At 32.8% G+C, this 22,876-nt stretch overlaps 1 protein-coding gene across 3 annotated transcripts in view; it reads right to left on the bottom strand.

Annotated features, from left to right (window-relative positions):
- Positions 1-253: 253 nt before the first annotated feature.
- The window catches only part of LOC143073663 (uncharacterized), a 33,994-nt gene continuing 11,371 nt past the window's right edge, over positions 254-22,876 (bottom strand). For 2 of the 3 annotated variants that reach the window (XM_076249368.1, XM_076249369.1), the window contains exons 2-3: positions 14,765-14,857; positions 254-8,214 (exon numbers count right to left, since the gene is read on the bottom strand). In XM_076249368.1, coding sequence (XP_076105483.1) covers positions 3,869-8,214; positions 14,765-14,857 — 4,439 coding nt within the window. In that variant the 3' untranslated portion in view covers positions 254-3,868. Of the gene's footprint in view, positions 8,215-13,889; positions 13,905-14,764; positions 14,858-22,876 lie in introns of all 3 variants that reach the window. The other variant, XM_076249367.1, reaches the window with a different exon arrangement.

Raw genomic sequence — 22,876 nt, 5'->3', positions numbered from 1 at the left:
ATTTTGATTTAAAGAATTCAAAGCTATGGAAATAAATTTTAATGTCTTTTTTTGATCGACATCATGTTTGCTTCTAATGGTTTATTTTCTTTGTTACAATAGTTTTCTTTTATTCAATTGTTTATTTTTTTTTAATGTAGAATTAAAATAATAATTGCCAAACTTTTTTTACTCTATATAGTTTATATGCATCGCTCAATCAATACTCCTGTTTCTTATTTCTGCAGGCAAATTAATAACACTGAAGATAATCTTATCTTTAGGCACATTTAATGTCGGCCATTATTTGTTGTTCACATAGAATATTAAACATGTACAACAATGCAATAGGCAATAAACACACAAAAACAGAACGGAATGAAAATAATGGCTTGGCATTAGAAATACAGTGGTATGCATAAAGACAGCTTATAATTTGAATAAATGGTTTAACATGTGTATAAATCTTTTATCTTTGAAAATATATAAAAAAAACAATGGCAAATTAAAAATGCATAGAAATTAAATGGTATAGAATACAAATTTATATAATTAATATAAACACTTGACACAAACCCTTTCTAAGTTATACTTTTACTATCTAAAAAAAAACAGTGATTTTAATTTACCCTTTTATTTGCACAACACAAATACAAAACATTTTGAGAACTTCCTTCACCACTCAAAATTTATTGGGTTGTCTCCCATTGTACATTTGATTGTAGTTAACTTTGAAGACTATTAAAATTTAGCAGACAAGTCTGAAGTTTCAGCATGCTGATACTACTTTTTTACCTATAGATAAATAATTCAAGATGGCCTAAACTATAAAGCTATCAATTATTAACACATGCAAACCTCATTTTTTTGGTTTTTGTTTTACTGATTAAGTTATATTGATTTTAAAGGAATTTAAAGGGTCAAGACATAACCATTGTCTCTCACTAGAAAAATCAGAAATAGAAAATAATTCTTCTACCGGTAATTAGTTTTTTACTGAATCTGCACTTTTATCTACATTTCTTTGCTGTCTAAAATAAAACCAAAACCTATACTATAACATCTTAAGCCCATATACAAAGCTTTACAATATAAATTCCTTTCATATAAAAAAGTTTTCATACAACTAATCAACTTATAATCCTTTGAGAAAGACATTTCAAAGTTTATTTTCTTATCAAAATTTATGAGACAGTAAATTGTACTGTATTGCATAAGATCTCTGTTTTAGGAGACTAAACAATAGGCATTTAAACAGTTAAAATTTAAACAGTTAAATAATATTTTATATCCATCAAGTACATAGAACTTTTTAACACGGTCTAAATAAAAAATCTCCAAATTTTACCAGCAGTACTATATATTAACTTACTCCTAATATAATTAGTTGGAAGCCTATTATTAAAGGTCTACCTCCATCCAATGAGATCCTAGCTAAATACTGACTAGATTTTGAGCACTATATAAATTTACCAAGAAGGGACTTGAAGGACTTGAAAATTAGTAAATCAAATGTTTGATTTTATAAAAAAACATATCAGCTACTCTAACAACTTTCATTCCCCTTTGTAAGCCCCTTAGGTAATCATGCAAACATTATACATTTTATCAACAATAAACAAAGGAGGCATTGTGTACACAAGTATATCAAAAGCTTTCACATATTTTACACAAACCCACTCTTTCAACATATCTATTAATTTCTTATATTTTTCTAAATTATTGTTTTTTGTTTCTCACAGCCGATTATTTGTACAAAAAGGTTTTCTCACAATCAAACACAGAGACATTCGAAAGAATAAACTTTTGAAATGGTCCCTTTACAACCTCATTTGTTCAGCTAATTATCAAATAAATGCTTTGCCATATATGTCCGTATTATGATGTCAGTTGCCTGTTTTTATATTTTATCTGCATTACAATATAAAAGATTCAAACATTTTATATATATTGGCTATTGATATGATCTTATTTATTGATACGCCTGAATTTGTCTTGCAAGCTGTTGAAATTATTCATTTTTCACTTCAGGTATATACTGGTGAACAATTTGCTCAGTATGCAGGCTGGTATGATGACCTTGACTTTTTATATAAATCATAATGATTAAGAAAACCACATTTAAAAGCGTAATAAATGTCTGCATATTGTAAATCATTTTTAAAAAGCCTAATGAAATCTTTCTTTTTTTGTTCAAGTATTTAAAGAAAACGAAAATCTGACAGTGACAATATACTGACTACATATGGCAATACATGTTTGTGATGTGTATCAAAAACATACACTACAACACATATATAAATATCACACAAGAAGTATTATTCATTGATTTAGTCTACTGATAAGTGTTATAAACAAAGAAAATTAAATATATATTAATTATAAAAAATAAGTGAGATTAAATAAACATTTTTTTTTCATTTCTACAATCTATGTTATAAGTTTGATGCAAAAACCAACCAAATCCTTATCATTATAGTAAATCTTATAACACAAGCATCTCTGCTTTATCATTATAGTAAATCTTATAACACAAGCATCTCTGCTTTATCATTATAGTAAATCTTATAACACAAGCATCTCTGCTTTATCATTATAGTAAATCTTATAACACAAGCATCTCTGCTTTATCATTATAGTAAATCTTATAACACAAGCATCTCTGCTTTATCATTATAGTAAATCTTATAACACAAGCATCTCTGCTTTCACTTAAAGCAAAATCACAATAGATGTTCACTGATGGTTCAACGCCTAAACTCTTGCCTTATAAAATATGTGTTAACACCTAAACCCTTGCCTTATAAAATATGTGTTAACACCTAAACCCTTGCCTTATAAAATATGTGTTAACACCTAAACTCTTGCCTTATAAAATATGTGTTAACACCTAAACTCTTGCCTTATAAAATATGTGTTCAGTAAGTTCAGAGTTCAACCTTTTCCACTCTTGCTTTATTAAATAGGTGTTCAGTAAGGTCATAATTCAACCCTTGGTAGGTGTTCAGTAAGTTCAAAGTTTGCTTCAACTCAAAAGGAACAAAGTTTGTTTTTAATGTCACTTCTGATCCTTATTTCTTAATGTAAAGTACTGTTTTAAAACTATCACTAGTCTTCTTTCTTTGACAGATACAAAATTGATAGACTGTGTTCAAAATTTACATATTTCATAACAAATTGGAATTTTACAAATAAGAAAAAATAATCATAATACATGCCTATAACATTGAAAAAGAGAGAGAAAAAATTATAAAAAAACAAAGATTGTTTCAAAAACAAAAAAACATTATTTAACAAAAGGCCACAGTTTTTCTCTATCTAATTACTTTGTAGACATTATCACAAACATATCTGCATTCTTACGATTGCTCAGTATAACGATTTTTACGATTGTTCAGAATTACGATTTTTACGATTGTTCAGTTTTACGATTTTTATGATTGTTCATTATTAAAGCATAAAAAATGTTATTGCACATGGTAATGATTGCTTTCTTCCAGTTCCAACGGTAACCATATATTTCTGTTTCCATAAAGTGATCAAAAATTGGTAATTAATGTTCTGTTCAACTGCTATCATTTCTCTTAACTGTATGAATCTTACTCATTTTGTATCCACGGTAAATGTAAATTAGAAAAGGATAATCCAATAAGATAATCCTGTAAAAACTGGTGCGCTGAATTTAATATGTAGACATATCGTTCATTTACACTTTGAACACTATTTCTAATTTCTGGCAAAAATGTAAAAAAAAACACTGCTGCGACATTGACAGCCAATGCAGAATTCACAAAAATGTGGCCTGGACAAGAAACAACTATTAAGCTCACATCCTTGTTGCAACTTGGTCGAAATGTTAATAAATTATATACAGTGTCTATTATCACAACTAGAACTCTAACCGGTAGGCTGAGCAGCTCGTTTCATGATCTTGAAGATGAATTGTACAACGACTTGCAGAAGGACCTACATCTATATTTAGCTCGCTCAATTTATCACGATTGAGACCCATCCAGTGCCGTAAAGTATCATTATCATAGGTTGGTATTAGTGTGACTTCTGAATTCTTGTTTTCCCAAGTTTCCTTTGCCTCCATTAAAGCTGTGAGAGTTTGTGGGTTAGGTGAAAGTGAACTAAGGACATAATATCTAGCTCTAACTCGTTTGAAAAATTCTATGTCGCTATATGATGGATTTCCATGATTAGGTATGTATGTCAGATCTACGTAGAATGGTGTAAATGGTGGAAGTGGAGGGGTCTTTACAGCTGGACTTGCTCTACTGGATCCTGTAGATGTTGAGGGTCTTTTCCCCAGGGAAGTGGAAGGCTTAGACTTTGGTTCAGCAGCACTTGCAGGCCTGGTCCTAGTTGTATTGAGCTTGCTGGATGGCCCATTTGAAGATGTATCTAATTTAGCTTTTGCTCTACTGGTAGCTAGAGGATCTTTTTTCACACCATTTTTAGCTGGATCTGGCTTGGCCGTCTTTTTAGCTGAAGATGGTTTGCCATTTCCTGCTGGTGGCTTAGCACCTGCATCTGGGGGTGGGGGAGAAGGTAGGCCCATTGGTTTTCCCCATTCTGCTTCTGGATCAAAAGGATTAGTTGACTGTTTTTTCTCCAACTCTTCAGCCTCCATATTCTCCTTGAAAGCTGCCTCACCAAATGGACTCTGTGATTGAGCACCATAAGGATCAAAACTCAATCCATTTACTGGCTTGGCTTCTTCTGAAGGAGATTCGGAAGAACTTCTTTGCTCCTCATATTGTGCAAATGGATCTGATGTTTGCATGGATGGCATATTTGGACTACCAGAACAAAATGGATCATATGGGTCCATGGATTCCAAAGGTCTTTCTTCTGGTGTTTCTTTTTCAGATAGAGTTTCAAGACCACCTCCTGACTGTATTTCTTTAGGGTCAGGTGTTTCATCCTTTTCAAAGGCTTCAGGAATGTTAGACACCTCTAGTGAATCATTATATTGTTCATGTGTTCCATCCAAAGACTCCTTAACTTGTTGTTCTTCATTTTCCTGTTCGTGAACATCAATACCAACTCCACCTTGTTTAACATATGCTAAATCTTTATCGTCATCATGTAAATAATCCTCCTCTTCTTCAGCAAATTTGTCCTCAACTACACCTTCATCTGGACTGATGGAACCTTCATCAATAATCTCATCTTGACCTTTAACCTCTGGTTCAGTGAGATCAAAATCTTTCTCATCTTGACCTTTAACCTCTGGTTCAGTGAGATCAAAATCTTTCTCCTCTTTTGGTTCTGGAGAACTTTCTTTCTCGTTACCTTCTGCACCTTGAGTAAAAGCTTTATTTTCAAATGCATATGGAGATTCATCATCCCCCTTTTCTTCGTCTAACTGTCCTTTGTTATCTTCTAAGCCATCTAAGTTACGTTCACTCACATCAACCTGACTGTCATTTTCATCAGGTGAGATTTCATCCTCATCTACTTCTCCAATGGTTTCCTGCATCCTGCCTTGTGATTCAATAATATTTTCTTGTATTTTGTTTTGTGATTCCACAATATCTTCATCTTCAAACTTTTCCTGAACTTGTACTACATCAGGTGGGTTATCTCCCTGGATTTCCCTCTCCATAGCATTATCATCTTCATGGTGATCCATTTCTTGGCTAGTAGTCATACTTTTTTGCATCAAATCTTCTGATGTTTGGTCAAGTTCTGCAATGTCAGCTGCTTTGCTGGACATCAAAGATTCAGAATTTGTCAATGATTCAAATGCCTCTGAACCCTGATCTGGTATATCATCACCATACAATGACTTCTGCATTGGGTCTTGTGTTGTTGGTTGAAGTGGTTCACTTTCAGCTGAAGGGATAGATTTTTCGGAGGAATCAAAATCAAATAGAGGTTTATCATCTAGTGGAGTTGATGTAGTGGCTGTTGTTAGATCTACATCTGGTTCAAGACCTTGTACAACATCAGGTTCAATGGGTGCCATTCCAGATATCAGAGGTTTCTCCTCATTACTCTTTCTATCGTTAACTGGGATCATATCAGGTTGTGAGAAAGCTTCCTGTGCTGGGTATTCAACAGGTTCTGGTAGAGCTTCTGGCTGGACATCTACGTTGTCATCATATATTCCAAAATTATTCAAGTTCTGCCCCTGTTCCTCAGTAGGTGTTCCGTTTGACATTAAATCTCCTCCATTGTAACCTTCATGGAAACTCTCCATCATCTTATTTCCCATCTCAGCTCCTCCAATTCCCATCAAGTCAAGGTCATCAGGAGAGGAGGTATTCGATTGGTCATACTCATCAGTAGGATTAGGTAGTGGCTCTGGTGATGCCTCCTTTACTTCACTAGCACCAGTATCTGTCATTAATCCACTATCCACAACTGGTTCATTAGGAGAAAGATCAACAACTGGTTCATTAGGAGAGAGATCCAGTAATGATTCCTGCATCGGTTCAACTACAGCTACAGGAGGTTCCTCAACAATTGGCACTTCTTCAACTACTTCTTTCTTCTCTTCTTTTTCCTCTACTTTTTCTTTCACTTCTTCCTCCACTTTTTCTTTCACTTCTTCCTCCACTTTTTCTACAGGTTTTTCTGGTGCTTTGGTGGGGGAGTCCTTTTTAGCCTTAGTCTCAGCTTTAGCCTTTGTAGTTGTCTTAGCAGCGGGAGCGGTTTTTGTTGGCTTACTTGCTTTATCATCTTTCTTTGCTGTCTTCTTATTCTCATCCTCTTTTGAACCTTTATCTGCCCTTAAAGAGGATGCTGTTGGGACTCTTGGTTTAGAGGGTGGTGGTTTACTTTCCTCTTTTTTCGGTTCAGGCTTTTTGCGTTCAAATGAAGATTTTACTTCTGATGTTTTCTTATCTGCAGAGGCTCTCAATTCTGATGTTCGTCTAACTTCACTTACAGGTTTTGAACTTCTAGCAGTGGCCGGTTCAGCTGATTTTACAGGGGGTTTACTTGGAGCTGGACGTGCAGCCAAAGAATTCCTTTTTGTTGCAGAGGTTGGTTTACTTTCCAAATCTTTTGCAGTACAAGATGCATGTTTCAATATATCTAGGTGCTTCATTTTTTCTAATCCTTCTAATAGTTTGTACTGGGGTGCATTTCCAGGAAAGAAAATTCTAGTAATTTTTTCATTTGGATCTGCTGGTTGCCAGACAAGAAGTGTACATACTGACAACTGGTTCTGAATTGGTATCTGGTGCAGGGAACCATGTTCAGACAAGTGCTTGTTCCAATGTTGATAAAAGTCTTTTAGTTCTTTACTGTCTGAGACTGGATTCAAAACATACATATTCAATGATCCGTGACCTACTTTGTGATACAGATTAATTGGCTGTAATGGCTGAGAAGTCATTGGACGTGTGCATTGTTGTGGAACATGTCCAAGTTGTTTTGCATATTCAATTAATCTACTTCCTTCATCAGACAAATTGATGCATAAACTAGGTTCCTTATCTGCCTGACCATTGACTACTGCTGAATGACTGACTTTGTCTGAACCATTCAAATACATGTGACCTATTTCTGGATGAATATATTCTGTACTCTTCCGCTTCAGCAAGGTGCTTATTCCAAATACATTATCAGTGCCTAAATGTGTCATAAGAAATGCATCAATACGATCTAGATGTCTGGTAAGGTCCCAGAAACAAGCTTTTCTACTGTATCCACCATTGATCAAAAGATTAAAGCCGCTAACACCAAACAATGATGAATCTCCTTCACTTCCAGGGAAGATATATAACGTAGGCTTGTTAAATCTAATACTTCCTACCACATCAGATGTTCTCAACAAATCTTCTGATGTTTTAGCGTTAATAAAGCTTGCAATGTAGGCAGTAAATTGCAATACACCATGAACATTATCTAAAGATTTTTCGTCAGAACTAACTTTTACAACAGTGTTTTTGAAAACTTCTAGTTTCTTTAAGCTGTCAGCTTTCCATTCACCTCCTTTGCTGAAGTAGAAATTAATCTGTCCACCATTTTGTTGTTTTATCGCATCTTCGATTTCTTTATCTTTACACATTTGAGCGAAGCTTGCAATAGAGAAAGTGTCATCCTGTAACACCCAAGCTCCATTACCAGAGAAGAAGTGACCAGCGTATATCAAATGCTTGTACGGAGCACTTAAGGTCAAGAAATTTTTCAGTGCTGCCACCAATGTTTCCAGATGAGAGTTGACAACTATCATGGAGGCCATCTTTTCTGTACCATAGTTAAGTACTCGTTCACCTGAAATAAATAAAGTATAATAAACATCTGCCAAAATGTTGATACATTCATATTTTTGACTGTGCAACAACTAATCCATCAACCTATAACAATCAATCAATAAAATTTCTATAGAGTGGAAATGGATAAGAGATGATCTGAAAATGGAATTGTCAGTTCAAAAATTTCCTGTAACATTCTAAATCGTCAAGCCTAGGAAAAAATTAAGTCTCCCCTAGAATTATGAATCTATGTGACATATACATATATACTGGTACTATCAAAAACATGAATTATGTTTATATAATATGAAAGATGACCTAAAACCAATAGTAAAACAATTACAGGTCTTAATGAGCAAAGGGCCTTACAAGTATCTTAAAAATAGTCAAACAAACATCACCTCTGGGTGTAGGATTTTCACCCATTTGTGGACTACGGCTGTTGTCTGCTCTTAAGTCAGGTTGTTGATTCTTTGACATATTCCCCATTTCCATTCTCAATTCTATTACATCTCTAGTTTTAGTAGTCAAACAACCTTTTCTTTATGGATTATTGAAGATACAAATTTTAAAATAACACTGTAAAAATTTTGCATGGAGATGTTTTAAAATAACTGGAAATTCAGAAACTATTGCCCGGTTTTATTATTGCGAATAATGCGACTAGGTGAGTATTGTAATAATAAGAACTCTGATACACATGTTTGTGTGCAGCTTTTTCTGAAATCGCAATAATAAATGCCCCATTTACCCACAATAATTTCTGAATTTTTAGTATTAAAATATTACAGATTGGAAGACAATCACATTCAATGTACTGATATTAGGTTCTGGTTCTTATTAAAAACACAGCAAGGGTCAAATCATAAGTATTATACACAAGAGTGCACACGCTGAAATGTCTCGCCTTCTTTACTAATCATTGATATTATGTTGATAGTCCTAAGTATAAAGCTAAGCTTTATTACAACTATCACACAAACAGAACATTAACCAAGATAACTAAATATAGACCAATGAACCTTGAAAATGAGGTCAAGGTCAGATGAACCATGCCAGGCAGACATGTACAGCTACCAATGCTTCTCTACAACATATATAGTTGACCTATTACTTATAGTTTAAGAAAAATAGACCAAAACACATTAACTTAACACTGTGCAATGAACCGTGAAAATGAGGTCACGGTCAAATAAAACCTGCGCGACTGACATAAAGATCATAAAATATTTCCATTCACCAAATATAGTTGACCTATGGCATATAGAATTAGATAAAAAGACCAAAACTCAAAAACTTAACTTTGACCACTGAACCATGAAAATGAGGTCAAGGTCACATGACATCTGCCCGCTAGACATGTACACCTTACAATCATTCTATACAACAAATATAGTAGACCTATTGCATATAGTATGAGAAAAACAGACCAAAACACAAAAATTTAACTATAACCACTGAACCATGAAAATGAGGTCAAGGTCAGATGACAACTGCCAGTTGGACATGTACACCTTACAGTCCTTCCATACACCGAATATACTAGCCCTATTGCTTATAGTATCTGAGATATGGACTTGACCACCAAAACTTAACCTTGTTCACTGATCCATGAAATGAGGTCGAGGTCAAGTGAAAACTGTCTGACAGACATGAGGACCTTGCAAGGTACGCACATATCAAATATAGTTATCCTATTACTTATAATAAGAGAGAATTCAACATTACAAAAAATCTGAACTTTTTTTTCAAGTGGACACTGAACCATGAAAATGAGGTCAAGGTCATTGTACATGTGACTGACGGAAACTTCGTAACATGAGGCATCTATATACAAAGTATGAAGCATCCAGGTCTTCCACCTTCTAAAATATAAAGCTTTTAAGAAGTTAGCTAACGCCGCCGCCGGATCACTATCCCTATGTCGAGCTTTCTGCAACAAAAGTTGCAGTCTCGACAAAAACAACATGCAACATAAGGGACATTTATAAGACACATACACATAACATATGTAACACATATACATGTACAGTACACAAGAATAACAAGCAGGTATTCAATAAAATATTCTGTTTGCATACTATACAAAGATACATGTATGTTTTTAATCTTTTTATATCAATCAAACAAAGCAAAGACATCATGCAGTGTTTAGCCGTGGATATGACAAAACATTTTATTTGCAAGGTTTCTAAGACCTGGGAAGTCATAAAGAAAAGGTACAAAAATTAATTAATTCAAGTCCCCTGTTAAATCTCTGACAATTCATTCAAACATCATTGTCAACTCTGATTTACTTTAGTTCGACCCATGACAAACATGCTCATTTACATGCATACCTTTCAGACTTGTATCGATTCCTAACTTAAACAGCAGACGACAGTGCATTGCTTAAATAGCAGACGGACAATTCTTTGCTTGAACAGCAGACGATGCGGTAATCTTAATGTGCCTTATTTTGATCAAAATATCATTTAATGAAGATTATAAAACCAATACACCATCAAATATTATCTTATAAAGAATTTAATGCCAATTACTTTTATAACACTTCATAATGTACAAAGATAAAAGTATTCTACTGTAACTTATTATCATACATTTAACGCCACTTTCAGCAATTATTAGTTATCAGATAGCAGAATGGTTGAAATGTGACTAGGTAGCAGATTATTACTTTCCTCTATGGAGTTGTATTAATAAAAAGAGGAGTGGGCTTTGACATCAATGAGCCAGAAACCCAACAAGAATATCAACACATTTAGAGGGCATAACACAATCATCAACAATAGACAAGTGTGTAGGTGAGGATCCAGCCATTTTCAAAAGGGAGTGGATGTTCCCAACCTTGGATAAAGGGGGGTGGGGGTGTTTTCAACCATATGTCCCCATTTAAATGCATTATTATTTGTCGAAAAAAAGGGGGTTCCAAACCGATACCACTCTGGATCCGCCACTGGGTTTGTATGCAATAATTCTGCTTTAAATTGTACCAAGTTTTAAGTTCTGAATAAATTTAACAGAAACAATCAAAGATGTGCCAACCAGACCAAGAAAACATTTTGATACAATATATTGTAGTTCCTGATAGATCTTCCCTCGAGATGGTTTCTAAAAACAAAATGTACTATACAAAAGACTATCCCACACCATAAAATAACTATTAAAATGGATATCCATGCATTTCAGAATATGCAATATGACCTTGAGATGTAGGTGTAAATTAATCATTATTTACTCTTTATCATAATCCATACTGATTTAAAGAGTATTACCACACAGAAACTAATCTTTAAGAAAAATAAATAAAGCTATTTGCTATCTTCTTCTAATTGACAAAATTGCACCTTGCATGAATTTACAAGTTCAAAATTAAGTAAATTGATTTTGCTGTTAGCAATAAATTCATTACTTTGCCAAAATTTAAAAGGTTTTGTTTTAAAAAGTATAATAAAATTTGTATGAAGTAGCAAGGATTGATACATGTTGTCATGTTATAGCGCATGCCTCCACTCCAAATATTGGAAAATAGGAAGTCTTTGTCTGACAGATCTGATCTGTGACGTCCTTATATATAACAAGGTATTGCTTCCAAGCTGGAGATCAGAGATTAAATTATTCTGTTTATAAGTAGTATAAGTAGCGGATCGAATGAGGGATAAAAATATAAATTTTATTCCTAGACTCAGGATATGATAATTTTTTAAAAAAATAAATAAATAAAAAATGTGTCAATTTGACACAGATGTCCCACACTTGTAAGTAAGACAATTTATTTCAATAAATTATAAAGGGACATAACACAAAAATAAAATTGACACCACCCTGGCAGATTCAAACTTGATCTGTGTTTGGTTGTAATAAGCATTGTTTCATAACATTTAGTAGAATGACAACTAAAAACCGAAAACGGAAATTAATTTAGGGATGTTTCCATGGACAAAGGTCAAACTAAAGGCCACCCCACCCTTGCTGCAACAGGGGCATGTATATAATGTACATGACATCCATTCCCTCTCTGTATTTGGAGAGATTCATGAGTTGTCTGAATACTCATAAAACCAGTCTATATGAAAATAATATAAAACTAATCTTTTTAGTCAGTCACCCCCTTCCAAACCTAAACAAATGTGTTATTGCATCACTAACTGCAGGAATCAATGAAGTAAGATAAACACACTATTACACCTAATGATATCAACGGATTATAAAATTTACACTCATCTTATGTATTAACATGTACATGGTCAATTGACAAACATAAGATTATCCAAACATTCCTCCTACTTTTTTGTCATGCCTTAGTATGATTGACAATGATCAATTGAAAGCACATGCATTAATTGGCTGCATGCCAAGATAACATGCGTTTTACATGTTAGTTGATACACATTACTCATTGGGAAATCTAATTCATTCTGAGTGAAAAAGATAATTTTCTTCCTGATGAAAGGTATGACCTCACTGATGATAATAAACTTTCTCCAGACATTATCAAGACAACCCATATGTTCTAACATGTTTTTAATAACTTTAATTTACAAATGTTCTGTAGAGAAAATACAGAGAAAGAATTTAGAATAAATAATTTTATTGGACATCTTTGATTTACGAATATGACACAAACAACATTTAGAAGCTTGAAAATGTTTTGCTGAGTACAAATGAAGCCAAAATAAAATATATATCTCCAAAGGGGTTTTGCGGAGTACAAATGAAGCTAAAATAAAATGTCTTGTCTCTAAAGGGGTTTTGCCAAGTACAAATGATGCCAAACTAAAATGTCTGTCTCCAAAGGGATTTTGCCAATTTCAGATGCAGCCAAAATAAAAAGTCTGTCTCCAAAGGGTTTTGCAGGTACAATGAAGCCAACATAAGGTATCTGTCTCTATTTGGGGTTTTGCTGGGTATTTGTACAAATAGTAACACATAAGCTCTTAAGGTTTGGCCTAATTCTCCAGATTTATTACTGTAAATGTTTTCTCTCTATTTTTACCCTGTAGTTAAATAATTTAAATGACTTTAGAATAAATTGTCAAGGCCATGAGGTATATTGAATCCTTGAAAAGTATCAAAAGTTTACCCAAGGTTCTTAATTGTTTTTTTGCTTCTCAATCTTTAAGTTTCTGCAAGGATTTCACTATACAAATCTGTGGTTTCCGTTAAAGGTATTGTGGAATAGTATTGCTCTCCCAACAGACTATTGGGTTATCTGTCCTAATGTCATTATTCTCCAACAATATTTATATTATACAATCCTATAAACTACTACTATACATGGTGACATATGACCAAATCAATGATTCATGCTTATTAAATCAATCACTGTAATACCCAGTTTTAATCAATAACAAGCAGTAACCAGAAATAACCAGCAATAAGGAAAATACATCTACATCCCAGCATGCAGTACCATATCTAAGGGGGCATCTCAAAATACACAATGAGTGTTTTTTAAAAAGCCTACTATTAAAGAAGGAAAGTGTGTATTCATAAGGCTGATGGAGGTAAAAAGAAATTTAGCAATGATTTAGCTTAGAACCAGTTCAAGCAAGAACTAACATTTATACATGTACATAATGTCGACTGAAAGTATTTTGTATAAATGTCATCAAAATGAAATGATTTGATGTGATGTGATGTGATGAAAAACAAACAACACCTTGCAATATGATGTCCACCAAAATTACTTACATATTCCTTCACTGTCTGATGGGTTTTAAAACATTTAACATGTGTTAATAGATTTAAAAATTTTCAGGTAATTTAATCAAATTTTTACTAAAATATAGAAAAATAGACCAATATTGTCAACAGGCATAACCATGGGAGATAATCAGTGTGTGCATTTCAAATTATAGAAGCAATTGAATTTGTCAAAATATTGGATCTACATATATCAATTCATAGATCGCACATAAAAAATAGGTCCGCTTAATCAATATAATGGCAGCCATAGAACCATTCTTTTTATAAAGGCATCCTATGTATACTAGATATAGTTTTGAATAAAACATATGGACCCTACTTTAATCTTAGGGTATTAATGAGAATTAATGGTTATGTTAAAATTTGTAATTTGGTTTAGGAAGTTTCAAAGTTGTCTCCCCTTAAATATTATCTTAGATATCTCTCAATAACCAAATATAATCATTACTTTTACTATAAATAGAATTTTGTACAAATTTGTCAATAATATTTGTTAAGTGGTTGATTTGAACTAAAGATAACTTACTATATGATATATAGGGAAGAAATAAAAGTGTTCATCATTTTTACTACATTCTGAGTGTAAAGATTTAGTTTGGTCATTGTATAAACTTAACATGTTTCTGTACGTGAAATGTTTACCCGTAGGATATCTTTTATTCCTTAAATTAACCATCAATCTATTAGTTTGATGTGTTTGAGCTTTTCATTTTGTTTTTTGATTAGGAACTTTCCATTTTGAATTTTCCTCAGATGATATTTTTATAATTTTACTTTCAATTTCTTTATTTCATATAGTCTTCATTTAACATTTGTGTATCAATTGTCTTACATATATAAATATCAATAAATATACCAACCATTTGGTCCTTCCACACCAAGCTCAGCTGCATTGGCAATGTGGGCCAACTCATCATTGATATCAACATCCTCACAGTCCCAGCAACGGAAACCTGAAAGTAGAAAAAATAAAGGTCAACAATATGTTAATGGCATGACTGAAAGAGTATTTCTGAGACTGTGACTGTCTTTGCAGTTTAATTGAAGTAATAATGTTCACAAATATTCAATAGCCTAAAAAAGAAAAATGTAAATAATAAGCCTAAACTGGCATGACTGAAAGAGTATTTCTGAGAGATTAAGACTGTCTTTGCAGTTTATTTGAAGTAATCTTCTTCTTCTTCTTCTTTAGTTACGGAATACCATCAACTTTTTGAGGATTACTTTCCGGCGCATGCCTGTATGTGTAATAATATTCACAAATATTCAATAGCCTATCATCCCTATCAATAAAATTAAAATGGAAATGGGGAATATGTCAAAGAGATAACAACCCGACCAAAGAGCAGATTGGTCTTTAACACAGCAAGAAAATACCGCACTCAAAGGCGGGCTTCAGCCACACACAGATGTGAGCAGCTACAGGTTCACTTTCATTAATGAACAAAACCCTCATTGATTAGGAAAAGATATACTTTACATTGCCAGTTATAAAGATGGTTCATTGGAGGAGTTGAGATGCCTCAAACAAATCTTATATCATCATCTTTTTATTCTTAACAGACTGTCAAAGTATGCTAGTTCTTTCTGACAGCAGATATGAAAAATACCAAATGAAGCAGAAAAACAATGTCTTTGTATGACCTATTAAACAGATTCATATATATATATATATAACATGGTGCTAAACATTGTCATTAGTGGAAAAGCCTTCATTAAACATGCGTGGGGAAAACTACTATTATAAAACGGAAGACTCTTAAGTAATCCAATTATGAAACACTTTAAATATACATCCTTTCTGGATGAGGAAAATGACAAAATTCATCACCACAGTTAAATAAATGTGGTTTTTGTTGTTTAATACGAAAGTTGTATTGCTTTGTATAATTTTTTACTTACAACCAATTGAATGCACTACAAATCCATCTGCTTAATTTCAAATAATCCATCTGCTTAATTTCAAATATTTCAAAGCTAAATCTTTTCCTTTTTCTTTCACTTTGTTTACTGAGGATTATCCCAACCCTACCCTTAATCCAACTGTCTCTCTGCTCAAGGAAACCTACAATTATTGCTCTTGACAAGACATATAAATGAAAAGTGAAAACTATTTACTTAGGATATGAAATGAAACCTTACATAGAATACCTTCAATTTAAAAGTTTGCTTTGGAATTATATATTGGGCACAATTTTTTGGAACAAAGAAGTTTATTATAATTAAAGGTTTTAGATTATTACAGTATTCTGATCTATACTAATTTGACAAAGTCTACAAATTACAATATTTACAGTGATATGTGTACATTTAACTAAGAAGTTTCCAGGCTACATTACTACTGTTGCTTTCTGACCTTGACACTTATAACATATAAAATACCACCAGAACCCCTATGACCTATAATACAATAATTCTGTGTGGCTATAACTATGATTGCCAAAAAAAACCCCGACTATATATATTGCCTTGAGACTACTGAGACTCAGTAGTCTCGTTATACAGAGTTTACTTTTTAAATATTTAAGGAATGTGTAAATAAGTAACAGGTTTCTGTAATATCTACATCCAACATGTTCCCATAATCAATACTTCTTTCTTAGTAGAGTTGTAGCACATAGTTTTTTTATGAATAATGTTCTATATATTGCTTTATAAATGTATTACAATAGCCATATATAGAAAATTGTGTCTATGATTCATAAATTTCAAGCAGTTTTAAAAACACTGGCATCTTATTCTTATATATATAATTTAGGTTTTGCTACTTTTCTATATATATAATTCAAAGAATTCAAATATCAAATAATATTCAACTTGTGACCGAACAGCACTGATAATTAACTCATGCACTATGTGCATACGTGAATTAATTTGTAGTTGGGCCATCTCTATTTTAATTCTTCGATTAATTATTCTATTAATACAAGTGTATAGAGAATTTTGATTTTCCCCTAAAAAAAAGTCATTTTTGATTCCAATTACAATTACTTGATAGAAATGTCACACCACAAACACATACATAATTTCTGATCATGAAATGTTGGATGTATCAACCATTTCTTATTCACAAGATGAATCTTCAGATCTATATTTACATTGTTACCACATCTTATAATATTAGTTATGTCTCATTGTATGCCCAGACAGTGAAAACAAGAACCTAAGAGTTCCCCTGAACTTTACTAAGGTGAAGTGTCAATCACTCTCAAGTAAAACCACATGTATGCATATGTGCTTCACAGAGCTATCACTTCCTCAACATACAGTAACACATTGTCAAAACAAGCAGGTTTTTCTATAAAAGATGTATGATTATACTAGCTTTTTTACACTGGTAAATATTTAATATCAACTGTGGATTTTAGATTCAATCAAGTTATATCATCAGTAACACTGATAGATGTATATGCATGTAAATTGTAATTATACAAACCAAAAAATGCTGGTACTTTAAAAGATGCATGTATGGCTAAAGTTTCCCCCTAGGTTTTTTTACACTATGGTAAATATTTTATATTTCTTGGATTTTAGGTTCAATCAACGTGTATCATCAGTAAAGGAATGTAACTTTTTTATTATGTTTGCATGCATACAAAATGAAAACCCTATCATACTGATGTTTGATGAAATGAAACAGTACAATACATCAACTAAAATTTAAACCAATTGAAACTAATACCAGCCATCCCAAATGACTTGTAATGAACATTGTCTAAATGCATATATATAACTACTATTTCTTAGTGTCCCTCTCTAATGCTCAATAATACAGTAATTATATAAAGTATTATATTTCCCTAAAGAAATTGGTCCAGAAAGCACTGGTCGATAATCTATTATAGAAACAATGTTTTTTTTCCTCTTCTGAATCAGACAAGATTGAAAGAACAATATTCACTATCAGAAATTAACCTTCATTATCTCCATAGAATTAACCTCTTACAAATATCAGCAATGTGTGAAGATTTGAACTTTTGATACTCTCTACCACCTACCACTTGCTGAAACTTTCTGTTTATTCAAATATATAATTTTGCTTATACTAAACACATTTGTATATATATTTAATAAATACACTGTTTATATGAATCTGTCAGACAGTAATGTTAAATTGTTATGGGGTATTTGCGCATCAACTTTTCAATTGTCCATTATAAGCAAAATGTGCCATATCACAAAAGTATGGAATTATTCATCTTTAGGTTTTATAATAGTTTAAAACTTTGTAGTTCTTCTTCAAACTAAAAGTCTGTGTTGTGACGAATACTCGATGTCTTTACTTCATATCTTGTAAGTAAAAATAAGAAGATGTGGTATGATTGCCAATGAAACACCTCTCCACAAAATGATGTTGAAGTTTTAAAACAACTATAGGTCACTTTACAACTCTCAAAAAGGAACACACAGGTATTTGACTTTCCAAATGTATGGTTTCTTATTACATAACCCAAATAATTCAGTCTTTATAATCTCTTTGCTATAGACAGCTACATTAACTCAAGTAGCACAGATCAATGACAGGAAGAGATGAAATTATTTGTGCTACTTAAATTTAGTTACCATGGAAAAGTTAAATACTTTACAACAAATCAGTTGCTGAATTAAATGGTCCAAAGACGAAAGGGCCCAAAATCTGTTAACATCTTTCATAGATGTTTAACAGGCTTAAATCAAGTGGTGAGGCTAACACATGGAAAAGTTTTATTAACAGGAAATACATGTAATTCTCATTTTTTTTCATTAAAAGCTTTGCCATACAACTGACATTTAGATTAGATCCTATTAATGTTATTTCTACAAGTCAAGTCCTCGCTGCCCTGATAAAGAATTATTGACATCTGATTTACCCTCATATGTGACATCTACAAGTCAATAAATATTCTCTAATGATATTATTATCCCTCAGATATTGTTAGCTTGATTCTATTATTGACTTTTTGGGAACCACATCAATAGACACAATGACAAATAATGGCTGGGATTTTTTTCCATTGTATCTTCTTGCATTCTTTTTCATATACAAGAAAACTTTAAATTATAACTTTCATCCGACTTCCACCATCATGATAGTCAGTAATACTGTTTACAGCCAAATCTATATATAATGGTCAAGCTTTTGACAGGAGAAACTGATCTCATAAGAGAGATGACCTTTGAATTAAGGCTGAAAACATGTATACAGAAGGACATAAAGCCAGACTTACCCAACCTGACAAGTCTTAAATATTTAGTTGGATGAGTCACAGGCACTCGTCTCAGAATTTTTTTTTCCCTATATACCTTTATATAACACCTTATATATAGGTATATCGGGGAAAAAAAAATTGTGAGACGAGTGCCTGTGTTATGAGTGTCTTATATAATAGTGACAGGTCAAAGTATATGTGAGGTCTACCTAATAACTATATGTTGTGTAATCAGCAACTTTCTGTCCTCTTACATAGTGTCATCAAGTGATTTGATTTACAAATAATCTTAATTTATCGGGTGACTCAAAATGGAATTTCCTTATTTTTTTTATCCTTGAACATATCACAACAGGTACATGTATTTACATATACCTCTGTCCTGCAATCTACGGATGATTCAACATACATGTATTTAAGGATCGGTGCAAAACTTGTCAGAAAATTTGCCAAACAATACACTCACTTTATGAACAAGATTTCTTGCCAAATCTTTTAAAGTTTTAACATGTTTGTGTAAAACTGAAAGCTACCTTGATAAACAAAAAGTTATCTATTAAACTATCTATTATACTTGTTAAGAATGCAATTATATGAAATTCAAACACTGCTAAGATTTTGTCTCTTGTAAATCACTTTTATATTCTTACTAAGGTACAAATGTAAGCCACTTCCTTCAACTTAGTGACAGTGAAGATTAATGTTATAATCTCTCATGTTCCATCAATCTTCAATGTAGGTACATGTATTGACAATTAGTTAAACATTCTCTTACATGTTTTCCTCCTGTTTAATAGTTTGTTCCTGGAAATTTAATACAGAGAGAAATTTTACAAGATAAAAGTAATTTGCAAGCCAGCAGTGCAAAACATCATCTTCTTATATGCAGCGAGTTAATATATTGTTATTGAGAGGATCCAAAACCCTTGGGATGTATTCTAGGATATATATGGCACTCACGATGATAGTCCGTCGGAAGGGGACGATAAATGGCTGACCCGTGTTAAGAGAGAGCCATATCTCTTGCACGTTAAAGACACCCTTGTAGATTTCGAAAAAGAGTAGGCTAATGCTGCTACAAGGCAGCACTCGCACCCGCAAAGTGGAAAGGGATTAATATAAGTTGCAAAACTTGTTTCCCAATCCACTATAAATAAATATGTTTAAACTAAAAACTATGGCACTCAATCTCTTTAGACAAGTTTATACCAGTCATTATGTAGAATGTCTGACACTACCCAGTGATGTCACTAAGTTTTGAAGAAGCAGGCTGAATTTCTAAAATAGGCGGCAAGTACATGCGGACGGCGAAGCCGTTCGGGTCGACGAGCTTGCTCGTCGCTACTACGGCGGGGGGTCTGGGGCCCGCTCAAGGGCCCCAGGATTTTTTTTTAAAATGGTGCAAAATCCTGCATTCTGGGGTTGTCCTAGACCCTTATTCAGACCTCTGAAAACATCATTTTTTACTGAAGATAATGTAAATGATTAACTAAAATTAGCAACATGATGGGTAAATTTTCTGTACATGTCATCACATCATTGATCATCTTGATGGACCAATATACATTTTTGTGCATTTTCCTGCAGGTTGACTGCTAGTAAATATATTTTTGAACTGAAAGAATCCAAAAATCTTAGTTTGAATAGAAACATATTGTCTCTGGTTTGAATTATCACTTGAATAATTTAGTTTTAAATGAAAATTGTAATTGTGACATTGAGAACATTATGTTTTAATTTTATATTAAAAAAGTGTTGGTTTTGTTTTTACAAAATTAAAAACAATATTCACTGACTAGTAGTCAGCTGGAGCTTCGACTTCAAAGTTAAAACTGTTACAGAGGTGCTATATTTTATAAAATCGTATGCTATCCCAAGGACGTATAACTGACATAATATACGTCCTTGGCTATCCCCAAAAAGATTTGATAATTTAGACTAAAATTCCTGCATTCTGAGCATACCTGAGAGTGATTTAGATGCTTGGGAAAATGTTAATTTTGTCTTATTTTTGTTGTTAACTTCAATCACATTGATTTTTTTTTTAAATGAGAATCCGTAGTCCTGGCAAGGCTAATCTATATTATATTTTTTTCTGGGAAGGTGTCTTTTGTAAGACAACTAAGGAAGTCTGTTCTTGAATATATGTAAATAATACACAGGCAAGTGCCTGTGAAATAATAGGTGAAATATTATAATTTTATTTCAAAAATAATCGAATTTATTAAATATCTTGATCGATTTATTTGCGTACGTACTTAGTGACAATTGACCCCCTTTTTTCTCATATAAGACTTGTACACGTATTTCAAACATGTTGTCAAGCTATGTCGTTTTATTTTCTCTTATTTGTTAACTGTTCAGTAATCAGTAAACTAAAATCCTTTTGAACTATAAAAGATATTTTTAAAAATTATTTGTGGTCGACAATATTCTACTTTCGTTATTGACCTTCATTTTCTGGACACCACGTGGTCGTGGGCTTTGAAATGTGAACTTCAAAAGGTGCTGTTTTCCAGATTCTTGACAACATTATATATATTATACTTTCTTTTATTTGACTGATATATTAATTTCCATAACATGCTATTGTCATCTTTGGCTTATTCCTTCTCTTGAAGCAAAAACCAAACAGGGTCATAATGTCCATCGGAACGTCTCTCTTTTTATCCTTGCAAACATTACAATACTTACCGACTTTAAATAGACGACCAATCAGCGGACTGCATTTACGTGAACTATATTTAGTCAAAGGTAAACACTGATTTACATCCTTGTTTATCGCGACTTTAATCGTGGAAGCTGATGCATTGAACAATTATTTTTTAATATTAACCTGATTATCTTTTTTATCTTATTAATTTTTTTTACTCATGCAAAAATAGCCGGCGGGAAAAGGACAATAACCGGCGAAAATCGCCGGCTGCCGGCTTCTAACGACATCACTGCTACCCAATGTCCAGTAAAATGTGGTTTACTTGGTAAATGGCTCATTATTGCAGGAATAAATGACTAGAATTAATAATATAAGACTAAAGACAAACTAATGTTAACCCACATATATCAGTTGTAGTAAAACATATAGTCTGGTTCAGTGGAAGATTGTTGTTTACTAAACAAAATAAAACAGTGGCGGATCCAGAAATTTTCATAAGTGGGGGCCCACTGACTGACCTAAGAGGGGGCCCGCTCCAGTCACGCTTCAGTGATTCCCTATATAAGCAACCAAATTTTTTCCCAAAAAGGGGGGGCCCGGGCCCCCCCCCCCTAAATCCGCCTCTGTAAAACTGAAGTACTCCTTTACAAGATGTATACAAAACGCCATTTGCAATTCCTGAACCATATCACAATAAAGAGGCAGAAAATAACTAAAAAATTTCAAAAGTAGAAGAGAAATCAACAACATCAAAAGTTACCATGTCAGAAAAAAAAAAAGAAAAAAAAATGACAAAAAGACAAACAAAGCGCTACAATTAAAACACTACCAGTACCTACCTGTATTTCAGAAAAAAAAGTCTTTTATAATACGAACCGGAGTATAAGATGACCCTGTCAACTTTCAGAAGAAAAAAACACATTGACTAATACATTGGAAATTACAGTACATAAAACAACTTAAGACTGATCAACACAAACCCCACCAAATCTATGGAACCCCTTGGTATGATAGTTTGACAAAATTATACTTCGAAACTAAATCTTAGTTAAAACACTGAAGACAGTTACATGTGGCAGTTTTAGAATATTGAATTTTTGCCAGTGACACAAGCCAGAACCTCTGTA

Source organism: Mytilus galloprovincialis, chromosome 4, assembly GCF_965363235.1.
Source record: "Mytilus galloprovincialis chromosome 4, xbMytGall1.hap1.1, whole genome shotgun sequence".
NCBI classification, from domain to species: Eukaryota; Metazoa; Mollusca; class Bivalvia; order Mytilida; family Mytilidae; genus Mytilus; species Mytilus galloprovincialis.
Note: the sequence above shows the minus strand (reverse complement) of the source record. Positions and strands in the feature narration are given on the sequence as shown.